Source organism: Pseudorca crassidens, chromosome 4 (assembly GCF_039906515.1).
Source record: "Pseudorca crassidens isolate mPseCra1 chromosome 4, mPseCra1.hap1, whole genome shotgun sequence".
NCBI classification, from domain to species: Eukaryota; Metazoa; Chordata; class Mammalia; order Artiodactyla; family Delphinidae; genus Pseudorca; species Pseudorca crassidens.
The window spans coordinates 108,659,012-108,677,497 of record NC_090299.1 but is presented as its reverse complement, the minus strand read 5'-3'; the positions used below and the strand labels follow the sequence as shown (position 1 = coordinate 108,677,497).

General features: G+C 45.7%; 1 protein-coding gene across 2 annotated transcripts in view; it reads left to right on the top strand.

Annotated features, from left to right (window-relative positions):
* The window catches only part of SCARB2 (scavenger receptor class B member 2), a 100,312-nt gene that overhangs the window by 19,065 nt on the left and 62,761 nt on the right, over window positions 1-18,486 (top strand). Inside the window, exon 1 of one of the 2 annotated variants that reach the window (XM_067736309.1) lies at window positions 9,066-9,504. The exons of the other annotated variant lie outside the window; for it this stretch is intronic. Within the exon in view, the coding sequence (XP_067592410.1) occupies window positions 9,388-9,504 (117 nt within the window). The 5' untranslated portion in view covers window positions 9,066-9,387. Of the gene's footprint in view, window positions 1-9,065; window positions 9,505-18,486 lie in introns of those variants that run through there. 2 annotated transcript variants of the gene reach the window in all.

Genomic DNA, 18,486 nt, shown 5'->3' with positions numbered 1-18,486 from the left:
TGACCAGGGATTGAACTGGTGCCCCCTGCAGTGGGAGTGCAGAGTCTTAACCATTGGACTGCCAGGGTAGTCACTGTTTTTTTTTTTGACATTGAGTTGTATGAGCTGTTTGTATATTTTGGAAATTAAGTCCTTGTCGGTCACATCATTTGCAAATATTTTCTCCCATTCTGTGGGCTGTCTTTTCATTTTGTTTATGGTTTCCTTTGCTGTGCAAAAGTTTATAAGTTTGATTTGGTCCCATTTGTTTATTTTTGCTTTTATTTCTTTTGCCTTGGGCGACTGACCTAAGAAAACATTAGTAAGATTTATGTCAGAGAATGTTCTCTTCTAGGAGTTTTATGGTATTATGTCTTATATTTATGTCTTTAAGCCATTTTGAGTTTATTTTTGTGTATGGTGTGAGGATGTGTTCTAACTTCATTGATTTACATTCAGCTGTACAACTTTCCCAACACGACTTGCTAAGAAGACTGTTTTCTTCCCCATTGTATATTTTTGCCTTCTTTGTCAAAGATTAATTGACCATAAGTGTGTGGGTTTATTTCTGGGCTCTCTATTCTGTTCCATTGATCCACATGTCTGTTTTGGGGCCAATACCACGCTGTTTTGATTACTGTACCTTTGTAGTATTGTCTGAAGTCTGGGAGAGTTATGCTTCCTACTTTGTTCTTTTTTCCTCAGGACTGCTTTGGCAATTCTGGGTCTTTTATGGTTTCATATAAATTTGAGGATTATTTGTTCTAGTTCTGTGAAAAATGTCATGGGTAGTTTGATAGGGATCATACGTACTAAATCTGTAGATTGTTTTGGGTAATATGGCCATTTTAACAATGTTAATTCTCCCAATCCAAGAGCATGGGATATTTTTCCATTTCTTTGAATTATCTTCAATTTCCTTTATTAATGTTTCTCAGCATGTAAGTCTTTCACCTCCTTGGTCAGGTTTATTCCTAAGTATTTTTTAATGGAATTTTAAAAGCTATTGTTTTTTACACTCCCTTTCTGATATTTCATTGTTAGTGTAAAGAAATGCAACCAATTACTGTATGTTAATCTGTGCCCTGCTACCTTGCTGAATTAGTTTATCAGTTCGAATAGATTTTGTGTGCAGTCTTTAGGGTTTTCTATATATGGTACAATTTGGATACTTTTATTTCTTCTTCTTGTCTGATCGCTGTGCCTACAACTTCCAATACTGTGTTGAATAGAAGTGGTGACAGTGGGCATCCTTGTCTTGAGGCCTCATTGTTTTGTTTTGTTTTGTTTTTTGGCCATGCCACTTGACTTTTGGGATCTTAGTTCCCTGACCAGGGATTGAACCCAGGCCCTGGCAGTGAAAGCATGGAATCCTAACCACTGGACCACCAGGGAATTCCTGAGGACCCTCATTGTCAAATGTGCAGTTTTTTTTTTTACTGTTTCACACATAGATATTAGCATGCCAGATAGATCCCTTCAGGTTGTCACATATTATTAAAGAGTTTGGAACTAATTGCACAATATCACCCAGCATAGGTTAAGGAATAGGCTTTATTGGTGAAAAGGAAAACTCACAACACCAGGGTGAAGGCTGTTGGACAGCTTCTCCACACCACCTTCCCCTAAATCCCCCTCACCCTCCACAATGGATCTCCCTTCCAGTGGGGCAAGTGTGAGAAAGCGGCCTTTATTATCTGTAAGGGAATAAACAGATTGCTTGGTGTCAGGCAGTCAGGATTTAGGGCACTGGCTCTCTACAGGGGTTGATTAGGAATGCCAGCTGCCTTGTGTCCTGAGGACCTTGGGATATACATACTTGTGGGATGTACAGTGCCCCATGGGGAAGTAAGGAAGGCTTAGAAGAAGTCACCAGTCTCATGGAAAGCAGAGTATTGAGTGCCATCTCTGCTGAGAGAGAATGAGGGAGCCCCCTTTTATTTTCTCCCTGAAGAAAAAGATGCTAGACCTTTCTAGAATTCTCTACCATCACTGAATTTTCAAAAGATCATATTCCAAGAGTGATTATCACTGAAATCAGAAATGGTATATGAGAAAGAAAAAAAAAATCCTTGAAAGTATTTGATATCTATACATCTCCTCCGTATACACTACCATCTCCTCATAAAATTCCCCTGTGATTTGCAGTTTTTATTGAAGTGAAATCCACATAACATAAAACTAACCATTTTAAAATGCACAATTCAGTGACAGTATAATTGCACTGTTGTACAACTACCATCTCTGTCTAGTTCAAGAACTTTTTATTACCCCAAAAGAAAGCCCCATACCCATTAAACAGTCATTCCTTATTCCCTCAACCACCAATCTGTTTTCTGTCTCTAGGGATTTACTTAGTCTGGATTATTTTACGTAAATGGAATCATACAATATGTGGCCTTTAGAGTCTGTCTTTCACTTGGCCTACTGTTTACAAGATTCATGCATGTTGTAGTATGTGTCAGTACTTCATTCCTTGCTGTGGCTGAATAATAGTCCATTGTACATATTCCCACATTTTGTTTATCCATTTGCTGGCTGATAGACATTTGGCTTGTTTCCACCTTTGGCAATTGTGAATAGTATTGCCATGAACATTTGTATACAAAGATTCGTTTGAGTATCTGTTTTCAATCCTTTTGGGTACCTACCTAGGCATGGAATTTCTGGAATGTATGGTCATTCTATGTTCAACATTTTTTTTTTTTTTTCGGTACGTGGGCCTCTCACTGTTGTGGCCTCTCCCGTTGCGGAGCACAGGCTCCGGACGCACAAGCTCAGCGGCCATGGCTCACGGGCCCAGCTGCTCCACGGCATGTGGGATCTTCCCGGATTGGGGCACGAACCCGTGTCCCCTACATCGGCAGGCGGACTCTCAACCACTGCGCCACCAGGGAAGCCCCCTATGTTCAACTTTTTGAGGAACCGTGGTTGGTATCTTTGTCTCCTCTGGTTTAATTAGAAACGCAGAAAAAGAGTGCTGCTCAAGAGAGCCTGTAATGCAGTTGAAGCAATCCCTTATCCTGAATATTCTGAAACATTCTTCACTGAGGCTAAAAAGAGAGAGTGTTTGCTGTTTATCAGAGAATTGGAAATGTTTCTAAACCAGTAGTTAACTGATTAACAATCTTCTTTGAAGTTGGACCCTTACAGGAGGCTTCTGAGTGACAATTTCAGAGAGACTCAGGGAATGTGGTCAGTGCCGTGGCCAGGAGTCCTGTGGGCACTAGGCTAGAGGTGAGATGCAGCTCTTATTTTTACCCTTTCCATAGGCTAATTCCTTGACCTGCACCCCGACCCTTACCGCACCCTGTCCCCAGCCGAACACTGACCCTCACGCAGTCCCCTCTTCATTGCCCATTGCCCCGTTCTACTCCCACTCAGAGATACTGAGTAAAGTTGACTTTCTCATATAAGACAACTTCTAACCGTGGAATACATCATTAAGGAATAACTGTAAACTCTTGTGTGGTTTACTTAGCACAGATTTCATAATGTGCAGGAATCAGACAGCCCTGATATTTCATAATACACTGGCTTGCCATACTGAGTTGAACGGCTATCAAAACACACAACCCAAGCTTCGTTTGCTTATAGAAAGTACCACCAAACCACCTAAAGTGACGACAGATTAGAATGCTTTTCACATGAGAGCATGCGTTGAGGATTATATCTTTAGCCATTTTGTGGTTGAGGGGAATGTGCAGCTCATTCCTGGCTCGCAATTCTAGTCCATCAAGTCCAGGCAGGCGGAAGTATTCTCTCTCTCAAACGGTGAATTCTGATCCACTGCCGCTCCTGAGGGGCATGGTTGCCCATGTGACCGAGAATGATGGTACTGCCACAGCTTCTTCAATTTTCCCTGCTTTCCTTTTGCTCTTAGTAAACACGAGGCCAGAAATCCCAAGCAATGGTTAAGTGGCAAAGAGCCCAGCTTGAGTGTCTGACAGACTCAGACTTCAGGACTAGTTTGCTTCGTACAAGCCATGTGACTTTGGACCACTTTGTCAACCTCTCTTTGCTTCAGCTGCCTCGTCCTGACAAAAGAATGTCTACTTCAGGGGGCATTATGCGTGTTAAATGAAGTAACGCGAGTCCAAGACCTAGCACAGCGCTTGGCACATTGTCCAAGCAGCAGGTCGAATTGTTGACATAGTAACCGATTTTTGCCCAATATTTCTTTTTTCCTCTTTTGCTCCCCTGCCTCCCCCTCTACCCACCCCGCTGCCCCGCCAACCAGTCTCAGAAGAGACTCTGCTTGTGGTTTCAGGGGAGGGAAGGGAACAAGACAAAAAAGTTGTCTCTTCCTAGTTGTAGTTTCAAATACTCTGCAGCCTTAGAGGAACAACAACAACAAAAAAGAAACATGGATTTGAAGACAGAGGTTCTCATTTTCCCACAAACCCCAACAGAATCAGACCCAAACCCACACCCAACAAACTAGAAAAGATTCCCCTCACTTGGGGGACAAAGATGATAACAGGGAAGCTATAAGATTTCTTGGTTGGATGAGGCAGCAGATGGGCCAAGGACAACCCCCCGGATTCCCTCTGCCTTGGTTTGCTGTGTGATAGCATATGAATGGTAAAGCAGCTCTAATCCAGGAGCCTGTAACTGGTCTCATAAAGAAGTTGTGTAAATGTGAGAAGTTTGGGGTGCTTGTTAAGTGGGAAGGGAGGTGACAGAAATTCTTTCGTATGGATCCAACATTGCTCAGGGTTAAGGATGCTCCACAAACATTTAGAAATAAAAATACCAGATCACTAGGGTGTGATGGCACCTTTTCTAGATCACCTTCAAATCATAGTAAGAAAGCTAAGAGTTTAGATAACCTCTTGGAGCCAGGCCGATCACAAAGTAAGTAAGGCCTGGGGCCACCTGCATCCTTTTTCAGGCTCCTAAAATAACGAATAGATAACAAAATATGGTATTTCAGTTATCCATTATGTCATAACAAACCACCCCAAAACGTAGCTGCTTAATACACAGCCATGCATTGGCTCCCAATTCTGCAATGTGGGCAGGGCTCAGCGGGACAACTCATCACCTCTGTTCCATGTGGCATATGCTGTATTCATCCGGGAGCTTGGATGAGCTGTGATCCCCGTCTCCTTCTCCGGGGTCTCTTTCCACGTGGCTTCTCATCACCCAACGGTCTAATCTGAGCTTCTAACATGGCGATTGGATACGAAAAAGGTAAAGGAAGGAGCTGCCTAGACCTAGAACGGGCACACTCCCATCAATTCTGGCACATTCTACTGGTGCAGGCAGGGCACAGGGCCAGCCCAGATTTAAAGGGAGGGGAATAAACGCCACCTTTGACTGGAGGAGCTGCAGGAGCCTACAAAGAAAGGAAGACTTGCTGACAGTCATATTTAGAAACTATTTCCCACACAGGGTTGTAACAACTGTGGCGTATTCTAAATGTTTACATTGAACACATCGACACTTTTAACATAACCGTGTACAGTGACTACATGATTAACCTCCTTTGAGTATAATATCAATATTTTAAATTGAAGGTGGGGCCCAAAGAGTCCTTCTTGCTTCTCCCTGACTCAGTCTGTTGTCCTGGCGCCTGTCTTAGACTCTGTGAAGGAAGTTCTTTCTTTTCTGAGTCCTGAATGATTGTGTCATTTGCAGTGGGCACCAACAGTCATTCATTCACAAAGGCACTTGTTCTTCTCAAGTTCTTGTGCTTCTGATTTTAGGTGTAGAGGGGTCCCTGGGAAAATTCCTGACTGTCTCCCTACCAGGGCATCTGTATCCCCATCCAACCAGTAGCATCAGTAACCCCTTCCTCCACTGTCTGACCCTCCAGAGTGTGAGAGGAGCTTAATAGTCCGCGTACCTGCCATGCAGCAGCTACCCCTTGTATGTAGAGAGGGAGGCTCATCTGGAAGGGGAGATGATTCAACAGCACAAAAAAACCCAAACGTAAGAGTGCCAATGAGCAAGGGAGGTGACGCATCCGACAGAGCAGAAATGAGGAGGAGGTCTCAGGAGCTTTGGAAGCTTGTATGAGAATCTGGGGGGCTTTGGGCAAAGTCCCTGTCGGTAGCTGCCACGGGATGGAGAAGATGAAACCGAACAGAAAGACAGCCAGGCCAGGAACTCAAAAGTCGTCAGCTCTTTACGTTAGGAAAGAAATTGCTGTGGGATCACAGATTGCTATTTTGGGAACATGAGTTTGTTTGTTTTTCTAAGCTGTTTATATTTTCTGTAATTTAGGTCCTTTTTGTTCTCTCTTAGTGTTTAGTACATTTTTAAAATGCTAGTCTGGTCAGCTGTGCTAAGAGGAACCAAGAAAGAGGTTTTTGTCCAGTTTGGACCAGAGTTTTAAAGGGGAAGCAGCTTACCAACCACGTGACAAGGTGGAGACAAGTGCCGTTGCTGGAGTGAGAGAGCCTCAAAGGGAAGGTACACCGAGAGCAACTGAGTTGGAAACTGTGGTTTAGATGCTCCCCCCACCCCGAGATGTGTTTATCAAATCTGGGTCCATCTCCCCATCCCTACAGTCTGTTACTCCCCTAGTGGCCCAGACAAGAGGCAAGAAGAGACCTCAGTGAACAATGAGAAGGAACAGCATCCTGGGATTGGTGGCCCAGGGCTGGAGTGGGCGGGTCACCGTGGAGTTTGCCCTCCAGAATGCAGCCAGCAAACAGAAAAGCTGGTCTTAGTCTGGAGATGGGGGAGGGGTGTTCAATATTAGCAGGAACCGCGGGGTGCCAATTACTCAAGGAGGCAGGTTACCAAATCTTTTTTCTAGTTAATGCAGGAGAGGACACACACAGGCTGCAGAGGATCCCGACCAGTGTCCAGGAAGGGGATGAGTGAGGGTTACTGGGGCACAGGACAGAGCTCAGGTAGACAGGTGGAATCTAAAGCAGAGACAGGGTCAGAACAGGCCATTATCACGGCAGAATTGGGGGTAGGGAAAGGCTGCTGCTGATGGCATGAGGACTGGGGACCGCCCAGGCATCCTGGCCGTGAGGTTTGGAGGAGCTGAGTCATTCCAGACTCCACCCAGGCCTGGTTCTCTGGGACTGCTGCTCAAAGACCTTTGGTAGCTACAGATGGGTAGAACTGGGATTGGGCAGCCACTGTCACTGCCAGAGTCACGGGCTCAGGCCTGCCCTCACGGTCTGCTCCAGTTATCTGAAACCTAGTAACATGCCCCAACATAGTGGCTTAAAACAACAATAGTCCTTTATTTTGCATTTCAAGCAGGGCAAGGCAGAGACCACTCTGCTCCATGTGCCTGGGGCCCATGACTTAAATGGTTGGGGACAGCAGGGGGCGGGCAGGGCATCTCCCTGTGGTCTCTCCCCTGTTCTCTCCAGCATGGAGGCCTCAGGGTAGCTGAGCTTAGTGGTGGCTCAGGGCACCAAGAGCTACCATTTCCAGAGGCCCAGAGAGAAGCTGCAAGGTGTTTATGATCTATCTTAAGAAGTTCCAGGATATAGTGATTTAGTGCTTTCCATCCCTAAATCCAGCCCAAACTCAAGGGAAATGGTATAGACCCCACTTCTCAATAGAAGGAGTGTCAAAGAATTTGCCACCATTTTGAATGCATCACAGCATCTCACCAAGTCGTCAGCAAAGTCTCCCAGCTGAACCCCCTGTTCCCAGATTCTCACTGATGGCAGCTGGGAGGCAGCAATGCACTGGGTAGAAAAAGTGAGGGCTTTGGAAGTCACCGGGCCTGCATTCTGGTCGAGGCAGGATTCACTCCTCAGTAACTGGTTGAGCTTGTTAGGTTACTCACCTCTCAGAGCCACGGTTTCCTTGTGTGCAAAACGGGAATACTACTACCATAGTGGCCAAGAAAACGTACTCTCAGAACTTGCAGTGCAGAGCATAGCTGACCAATGGTCCTGTCCCAGCTGCTGAGCCCTAAAATCTATCCTCTGATCCTCATCCCCAGCTTGGTGCAGAGGCCAGTTTCCTAGGGCTGCCGCCAGCCCAGGCCTAATGGCAAGAAGCCTATTCCTGGGGGATGCTGGACTCTTGGGACAGGGTAGCTTGACTTAGGTTCCCCCAAGGCCTTGCTGAACTTTCTTAGAGCTTCACTGTAGCATAAGATGCTTCCTTCCATTCAGCCTTCCCTCCTCACCTTTCTCCTTCACAAAGGCCACACCTGCATCCCAGGTCCAGCTTCCTGTCCAAGTGCTCCCATCTGGCACTGGCTTGGGGGAACTGGGACAAACAGCCACAAGGCTGCTGTGGGTATTAAATAGGTGTGTGTAAGCACCTAGCCAAGGCCTAGCATATAGTTGATGTTCATTCAACTCATACTTCTTGAGTCCCTGCTGAGTGCGGACTTTAGCCTGGCTGCCTTGGGACATATTGGTGAGCAAAGCAGATGAGAACATCAGGGCCACCTGCTTGAAGCCTCTTGCTGACCCCACTGAGCAGGGATAAAGTCTCAACTCTCCTATGGGACACAAGAGCCCTTGCAAGTCTGACCCCAAGGGGCCTCCACACCTCTCATCCTACACTGCACACCTGAGCCTAGAGTCAAAAGTAACTTCTTTCCTCCTACAATCTTGCTTTTTCACCCCCAATGTCTGAACACAGCTTTTTCTTCTCCTCCAAATACCTCTTCCCTCCCTTGCACACACCGCTCACGTGACAAAACAAACCCTTACCCATCCCCCAAGGCCCAGTTCAACTGTGAGGTCCTAGGTCGCCGGGGCAGAGGTGTGGTAGGCACAGATCTCAGCACGCACCTCGTCAATGTTACACTGCGCCTTAATTGCGGTTCACGTGTCCCCGCTAACTTGTGAGCTCGTCTAGAGCAGGCGCAGTGTCGTATCCATCCTGAATCCCCCGTGCTTGGCCCGCAGCTCGTATCTGAGGAGGGGGTAGAGCCGGGGAGGGCAGGCGATTTTTCCGGGGTGGCCGCGGGGCCTGCGACGAGGGGGCGGGGGGCGCTGCCGGGCGGGGATCAGGGAGCCGATGGCGCTGGGGGGCCGCCGGGACTGACCGCGGGTCGCGCGGGCCGAATCGCGGCAGCCGCTGCGGGGCACATGACTGCGGGCTCAGCCTCCGCCCCGCCCGCTTCCCCGCGCAGTTGCCGGCTGTCGCCTCCCGGGGCTGCGGAGAGCCCGGCCGGCGAGCGTCCCCGCCCTGCGCGCTCCCTTTCCCTCGCGAGCTGCGCCACAAGGGCGTCGCGGCTGCCCCGGCCAAGGAAAGCGAAACCAAAGCGCGCCTTCCACTCCCCATCGGCCGGCCGGGGGCAGTGGGGCCGCGCTTGTCCGGCCGCGGAGCCGGGAGCCAGGCGCATCGGCCGGGCCGCAGGCGCCCGAGGGTCCCGGGTCTTCCGGCCGCTACTGCGGCGGCGCCTCCCTCCCTCCCTGTTTCCCGTCCAGTCGCCGGCCGCTGGGCCCGTGAGCGGTGCGCGGAATGGGCAGGTGCTGCTTCTACGCGGTGGGGACGCTGTCTCTGCTTCTGCTGGTGACCAGTGTCACGCTGCTGGTGGCCGGAGTCTTCCAGAAGGCCGTGGACCAGACGATCGAGAAGGTGAGGCGTGGCCGGCTGTGTGTGTGTGCGTGCGCGCGCGCGTGTGTGTTTGGGAGGACACTTCCAGCCCACCCTCCCTCTGCTAAACCTTGTGCAGGGAGGATCTGCACCCCGGCGAACCCTCTAGAGTAGAGCCCTGCTCTCCTCCTTGTCTTCTTGGGGTGGGTTGGTAAGGGTTAAAGAAGGAGGAGAGGAATGAGAACGCTTCTGTTCCTTTTAGAATAATAAACGAGACTACGGATCTAGACTTTTAAAGAATTCACTTCTCTTCTCTTGTTTGCATCCCCGCCCACCCCGGGCCCTCCCTACGCCCCAATTTCTGTTGGGCCCAAACTCATTTCCCTCCCACTTCATGAAGAAACAAAACTAAATGAAAGACCCCACAGGTGTGTTGGCTGCTTGCTGTGGCCTTGGAAGTGATGTGGGGTGGGATGCGAAGCGGGTGTGTGGTCTATTGTGTCCTTGCCTTCCTGGGCTGAGCCCACGCTTGGTAGCCAGGCCAGGCCTTTGGGCTGGGTGACTTTCCAGTCCATCAGAGTCTGTGCTTACCGGCCGACTTAGATGTTTGATACCTTGTACCAGCGGTCTGCGTTGCTTTGTTTCACCGTGGATTCTTGCTCTTCTCAAACAGCCGTAAGCTTCAGGCAGAGATACATTTAGATCCTTAAAAGAATCTGAGCCCATCTCTTCCCCCTAGATGTGTATGCTGGAGAGCTGGTCATTTCAGATTTCTCCATCCTATGACTTCACCAGTAGTCATTTCTCCTGCCCTTTCACCCACACCCACCAACCTGTGTGGAAAGAGGAACCAGAGAGAGTTAATGGGATCGCTTTTTCCTTTAAAAAAAGATTATTGGAGCAGCCTTTCTTGTTAGCACCCGTAACTGCATGCCTAATTTCTTCCACTGGTTGACACTTGCCCTTGGCCAGATAATAAAAGCCCTGGGCCTCCTCCAAGATTGATCACTGCACTCCCCGTTAGCAAAATTGTTTCGTTCCAGGTGGCAAAAGACATATTCCTTTAATAGAGGCTTTTCTAAAGGCCATCAATTACTTGAAATCTGACGGTTAGAGGCAACTTAAAAAAAAATGCCACGGCAAAGCATAGTTTAATTTTTTTAAAGTTCACATTGCCAGTGGGAGACAAGGCCCACTGTCTGAGCTGCTCAAAGGCCATTCATTGTTTTCTCTGAGCACCCATGTTCAAAGAAAAAACTAAACTGAATCTCTCCACGCTTGTCCACCTGCAAATCCATGGCAAGATTGTTTAAGGAGGTAACCTCTTGCTTGGGTGGCTAGAGTTAAGCAATCCAATTGCAGCCAATTGAATTTTCTTGTGTGGGTTTGAAAGGCTGTTTCAGGAGAGCCCTGTAGGTTGAGTGATCCCCGCCGTGTCTCAGATATTATCAGCCTTCTGATGCTCTGTGGGTGTACATTCATGGGCGGTGCGCAGGGAGGATGCCGGGCGGTGTGGGCTGTAAGGCAGCTTGGCTGGGGCTTGAGTTGGTGTTGATATTTGGTAATTGGCTTTTAAAGGTGGTTTTCTCCATGAGGAATGGACTCTGATCTGACTGATAAATTATAGTACAGAGGAAGTGAACTTTCAGAATTGCCTCACCCTGTTAAGGAATATCGCACAATGTGATATGAGAAACTAAATGACAGGGCTAGTTTCTGTGGACAGGTGTGGGAATATTGTAAGGCAACCAGAGGTCACGCATTACCATCATTACCATTCTGCTTTCCCGGATCACCTGTAGGATAGTAGCAAGAGGTGGCGGGAAAGAGTAAGGTCTCTGCAGGTCAATTCGTGGGCATGAATCCTGGCTCCCCTGTGTACTAGCTAGGTTACCTTTGGCTGTTGCTTAACCTTTCTTGATTTTAGGTTTTTCCATCTGTAAATGGGGATAATAACAACTCCCGTAGATAGAAGGACTATAAGAATTATTAGAGAAAATGAGTGTACTTTTCATGGGGTATAGTTAGTATGTATAGTTATTTGTAAATGATACCAGTTTTATTTTCGTTAGAAGGCACGTAAGCAAAGAAAAAATACATGAGATTTGAGGTCAAGCACCCTATGTTCAAATCCTAGCCCTGACATTTCCAAGCCTTTTGCCTCTGGGCAAGTTACTTCTCTGAGCCTCAATTTCATTCCTTGGAGAAGTGAGGATGTTAGCCATCTTGGGCACAGCGGTGCGTTTACCATGAAGGTCACGAAGCTCACGCTTTGGGTCTCTCGCTTGCACAGGCCCTTCCAAAGCCTTCTACCTAATTCTGTATCCAAAATGTTCTTTTCTTAGGGAGGGCTTCCACACCATGTACGAGCTTCACACAAACCCAGGATCTGCCTGTGTGTGTGCTGTTGTGAGACCGAGTGCGGTAATCTGAGCACAGTATCAGGCACGGAATAGGTGATCAGTCATGGCTGCCATCATTCTTTCCATTAATGTTGTTATGGAAAATTCATTCATAACTTGACTTTAATATACTTGTAATATAATCCACTCTGATACTCCCAGTTCTTAATTTTTTCATTTGAAGACTGTGTCCTGTCTTGTCTACATCAAAAACAGAAGAGAGAAAAAGGATGAAAATCAAATGAGTAGGTTGGGTTAATTGTGAGAAGCTTAGTAACATAATTCCTATTAGAAGAATTTGTCTCATGTGGTAATTATCTTTGATCCCACAGTAGCCAAGGGTGATTGAAGGGAGATTTTAATTTTGGCCATTGAATAGAGTGGAAGGAACCAAGACAGTTTGGTTCCATTCTTGGCTTGTTATATTATGCCTTGCATTGGGCAAGCCCTGTAATTGTTTCTCTCTACTTTTCTCAATTGCAGAAGAGGCAGAGTAATGCTTCCCTCCTTGGCCCACACCCACATCCTGGGGGATACTCTGAGCATTAACCAGACCTTCTCTGTCGAGCATTTTAACCTCCCTGAAGACAGAGCTTTGCAGAGACCTAGCAATCTCTTTTCCTCCCTAGAACCTGGAAGGGCAGGATTTTAATGTGACATTTCATCTGGTAATCCTGCTAATTGTTCTGACACCTAGTGTAGTGCCTGGTACATGGTAGGTAGCTAAAAAGCCTGCTGCCTCACTTTTGATCATTTTACTTGAAAGAACAGTGTCCTAAGAATCAGCAGAACTTGGTTAAAACTCCTTTTTCTGTCACTAACAAATGCTTGGATTAAACTGGACAAGCCAAGTAGCAAAGTATTGAACCTCTCAAACCCTTAGGTTCCTCATCTTGAAAATGGGGGTAATAAGAATGCCTACCTTTGGGTTGGTGCAAGAATGAAATAAAAGGATTGATGGAAAGCATATAGCACAGTCCCTCCCAAGCACCTGACTTTGTTATTGTTATTTGTATAGGCAACATATTTGTACAGACAACAGTAAACATTTGTTATTGTTTCCAGCTATTCGTTTCTCATCTAGGAACTGAAGCTTATATAGTAAAGTTTCTTCTAGCGTCAAATTTCTGAGATTCTATGACACAGGCATACGACCTGTGCTTGAGAACAACTCTGCAGCTCAGGATATTAAATTTGCCTTTAGGCTTGTTGACGGTTTAAACATCTCCCAGAAATTAGGACACAGAGCTGGCCAAAGTCAGGGCTGGCTAATAAGAGATGGGCTGGCAAGGGAAGCAGTGAGAGGGCAAGAGACTGTTGACACTTTGCTTCCTATTCACAGACTAAGGAAGAACGATAGCCTTAGGTCTCAGCGATGAGACAAACGGGACAGATTCCCTTACCCTTTGCCAGAACCTGAGTCTCTGGGCAGGTACCAGCTGGCCTCCATCGGGAGCCAAAGCAACTTTGGAGTTGTTCTAGTGCCTCAAGAAATAAAATATAATCACTGATAATTTAACCAAGTAACATTGATTGGTGAATATGTGGGGTCTTTTTTAAAGTCAAATGAGTAAAACATCTTCACTGTTGTTTATGTAAAGACAATCAAGTATATGTAATCTTAAAGGCCTCCTTCTTGCCCGGCTACCTCATCTCCTTAGCTGTCTCTTTTCAGAGTTAAGAAGACATAGAATCTTAGATTAAGAAAAAAACCTTAGGCATCACTTAATCTGTTATTTTCTAGTCAAGGAAACTGAGACTGTGTCAATTTTGAAATGGATGGTGGTGGGTATCGAATTACCTTTACACCTATGTGGCACTGGATACGTTGCCTGTGACAGTTCTGGCTTATTTACACCTGTTATCCCGGAGCAGTTACTAGCACCTTCTTTCCTTTCAAAAGATTCGTGGTGACAGAAAATTCTACCCTCACATATCACATTGTCCTCCACTTCTTGGCATTAAAGAGGGGCAATGCTCTCTGAGGAAACGAGGCACCCTCACGCGAGCTCAGGAAAGAGCTAGCCGTAGGGGCTTCCCTGGTGGCGCAGTGGTTGAGAGTCTGCCTGCCGATGCAGGGGACGCGGGTTCGTGCCCCGGTCCGGGAAGATCCTACATGCCGCGGAGCGGCTGGGCCCGTGAGCCATGGCCGCTGAGCCTGCGCGTCCGGAGCATGTGCTCCGCAACGGGAGAGGCCACAACAGTGAGAGGCCCGCGTACCGCCAAAAAAAAAAAGAGCTAGCCGGCTTTTTATAAAGCCGGAAGAGGAAGCTCATAGAAATCGAAGGGTAAGAACCACAGCACAGTCAGGCCTCCTGCCAATCCAGTAGAAACTGGAAAGTCAGCAGGACCAGGCACACTCTGTGTCTCCCACGCGTTCCTCTGCTTTTCCCACCAACCAGCTTCCTCTGTTTCCTCTGGCCCAGGCTGTTTCCTCATCTGGACCTTCCCCAGCCCTGACCCTATATGACTCTTCAGCTGCTGAGCCTCCCATGAACATGCTTCATCTCTCAGTTCCTTCCTTCCAGATTCGTGATAGAGTCATGTGATTGGCTCAGCACAAGCAGAAACCATAGATCTGTAAACAGAGGCCGTATCCTTGCCAGATTCTTGAACTCATAAGCAAAATTATCCAACTCCTCCCTGGCTTTTAGAAACATGATCTGGTGACATCAAAATCATATTATGTTTCTTTCAGCTGTTACTAATTCATGGTGACCGTGCATGCATTCATTACTAATGGTTAAGACAATGGAGGAAACCAGTAGTTCTCAGTGTTGTCCCTAGCCTCTAGGGAACCACATCAGAATCACCTAGGGAAATTTAAAAAATAGAGACCCCACCAGCCCTGCTGAATCAGAGTCCTTCGGAACAGCACCCAGGTCAAAGAGCTCACCATGAAGTCTGTGACTGGTTTGGATGGTGATTATGTTAACCCATGTCTTCACTCCTTGAGATGACAATTCTTTTTTTTTTTTTAACTTTGTATTTTAGTCTTTATTTTTGTTTATTTTTCTGGTAAAAAAAAATACATGCCATTGTAAAAAGTCAGACAATAAAAATTAATAAAAGAAAGATTACCACTGTTACATATATTGTTGATTAATCCACATGTTTTCATTGTGCATATATAGTAATACGTATACTTTACAGAAATGGGGTGCTTCTATTTATTTTTAATTTATTTTTAATTTGCTGTATTTATTTTTAATTTCAACTGGTATGACTAACATATAAAAGAGTTGATAATTCTAGTTGAGGGCCATTACTCTTAGTAATTACTATTATTCTGCACGTTTACATTAAAGGACATATCTTTAGGGAGGGAGGGGAAGGTTCTAGATTGTGAGAATCGTTTTTGTTTTCTTGTTGAATAAAGTACAAGATTTCATTGTCGGGCCGCAGTGAAGGGGCCATCTGTTCTGCCAGACACTTGCTTGTTTCCCAGGGAGGAATCAGCAGGTGGGATTATAAGATCATTAATGAAAACACAGGATGTTGGCCAAGTGACTGGGCATTAATGGCCTATATCATCAAGATATATACTCTATATACAGGATACATTACATGAAGCGACTGTGTTTTTTTTATCAAAGCTGGTAACTAGTCAAAAGCAACCGAGGAAAATAAAGGCTACTTTCAGTGTTTGCTCTCTATATCCAAAAGCACTTTTAGGTATATTCTTTGGCAGTCATCTGTTTATTTAGCAAATATCAATATTTAATGAGTGTGAACCATTTGTGAGGCGGTGTGCTAAGAGCTATGGATACAATAGTAAATGAGACACAGTCCTTACTCTTATGGAATTTATGATCTAATTCAGAGTTTTGGGGCTCAGACCCTTTTATTCTCTTAACAATTATTGAAGACCCCAAAGAACCTATATTTCTGTGGGTTATATCTATTATTTACAATATTAGAAATTAAAACGGATACATTTTTAAAACACAAGAATACACAAACACATATTCCGTTAGCTGTCAGAGCGATGACATCATTACAAGCTGTGTGACCTCTAGAAAGCTCCTCTGTATGCTCCTGAAAGAATGAGTGAAAAAGGAAGATTATGTCTTAGTATTATTAAGGAAATAGTTTTGACCGTGGGGAACCCCCTGAGAGGGTCTTGGGGACCCCCAGAGGTCCTCAGACCACCCTTCGAGAACTACTGATCTGGTTTTCATTTAATTAATTTTGTTGATTTTTAGAATAATTTAAAAAATAACATAATGTCTCTGCTTTACTTCTGTAAGGCCAGTTTGGAAGCTATATTATTAATGTTTTCAAACCACCAGGATTTTGTTTAGTTTGTTATTGGGTTGGCCAAAATGTTCATTTGGTTAGTGAATGTTCAATAAAGTTCTTGGTGAAAATGAAAAATGTGTCTTTTATGTTTACTTAAAACCGAACGCACTTTTTGGCCAATTCAATATATGTTCATATGTCCTTTTAGTTTCATTAGTCCAGTGTGAAGGATAGTAGTTTGGGCCATTGGTGATGCAGGTTCAGCAAATCTCCTGTCTTTTCCTGCATGTGAAACAAACTAGACTAGAACATAAGCAGCTCCATAATTGAATTCCTTGATAATTCCCCTCTAGCTTTAGCCCTGCCAGGGATTTTCTATTCGTATGACACAATTTAGTATTTAAAGCTAGCCTGAAAGCTCTCTTTGAAGGTAGGGGTCCTGCCTTATGTAGCTTTGTATCCTCTTCCCAACCTGCTGAATGAATGTCATACAAAATAGATGGTCAGGGCTTCCCTGGTGGCTCAGTGGTTGAGAGTCCGCCTGCCGATGCAGGGGACACAGGTTCGTGCCCTGGTCCGGGAGGATCCCACATGCCGCGGAGCGGCTAGGCCCGTGAGCCATGGCCACTGAGCCTGCGCGTCCGGAGCCTGTGCTCCACAACGGGAGAGGCCACAGCAGTGAGAGGCCCGCATACTGCAAAAAAAAAAAAAAAAAAAAAAAGATGGTCATTAAACATTGTGTGGATGAATGGAAGAACGAAAACTTAACCTCTTCAGGATGATTTTGTTTGTATATTGTTATTTAGCTTCACATTTTTGTTCTGCTCTGTAGGCCAGTGGTCACGTTTGCCTCACTAATAGTTTATACCTTTAAAATCTGGAAAATTCACCAAATAATCCAGCTTTCCAGCTTCTCCGGAAACGTGTGGCTGTTTTGCAGTGCTGACCCCATCACAGTCCTCTGTGGCAGCAGCCTGGGCAGAATAGAGGCTGCTAACCTCCCTCCCTGTTCCCACCATGGTCACACCCCTGTTGTCCCCTGACTGCAAGGCTCAGTGAAAATGCCCTTTGTCATGGTGCTTGCTCTGCTGTCTTTCATAGAGTAGAGAAATATCTGTTTGTGTTTGATGCTCTTTACCAAAAGAAGGAAAATGAAAGATAGCCTGTGTTTAACAAAATGTGTTTAACAAAAATGGGAGAGGGCATATTTCTGTGTAGAAGTGAATATTATTGCTGGGATTTGGCCTGCAAATATGTACAAACCTGTGCCTGCTTCACTCATTGACCTTTCCCACGGGGCTCCTTTGGCATCTGAGTTTTATACTCTTTCTAGAGAAAGCAAGGCAGAATGCCATTGTTATGGGAATGTAATCATTATTCTTGCAAGTCCCATTTTAAGGATATTACTTTTAATACTATATTTCTGATAGTCCACAGTAATGGAGGGAAGAGGAGACGTAGAACATTACTTATTTCATCTTTGAGAGAGATAATCACAACCAAACAGATTGTAAGAGAATGACTGGCTCCACAGGTTATACACAGAACCCAGCATGATTGTCACGGCCACACTTCTTATTTATTCACATCTTAAAACACTTTCTCTCATCCACTCCTTCAGCCTCTTCCCCCCAACACCCCGCTGACTGGAATCCACATATATTTCCCCAGTTTTCACCTGGTCCTTTTGATTAAGTTTCTGTCTGGTGGCTGCTTTTTCTTTAGGCTGGCAGTTCTCAACCTTGGTTTCACATTTGTAATTACCTGGAAGCGTTTAAAAAGTCCTCTAGTGTGTATTTTGTAGCAGGAGCTTTTTCAGGATAACTCTTCCATCTTCTTGTCTTGTATGTAATTTTTTTTTAAGGGTCAAGTTTTTTTTTTTTATATATAAATTATTTATTTGTTTATTTTGGGCTGCATTAGGTCTTTGTTGCTGCGCGCGGCCTTTCCCTAGTTGTGGCGAGCGGGGGCTTCTCTTCATTGCGGTGGCTTCTCTTGTGGAGCATGGGCTCTAGGCGCGTGGGCTTCAGTAATTGTGGCTCATGGGCTCAGTAGTTGTGGCTCGTGGGCTCTAGAGTGCAGGCTCAGTAGTTGTGGCACACGGGCTTAGTTACTCTCCGGCATGTGAGATCTTCCCGGACCAGGGCTTGAACCCGTGTCCCCTGCATCGGCAGACGGATTCTTAACCACTGAGCCACCAGGGAAGCCCCCCTTGTATGTCATTTTATAGACAGAGTAGCAGCTTACACATAGACTAACATTTGAACCTCAACTGTCAGATCTCATTAGCCGAAACCGTTGGAGTTGCAATTAAAGCAAAATGAGTTCAACAACAGTGACATTAAAAAAAAAAAAAGCCAAGGCATTTGTTCTTGAGTTA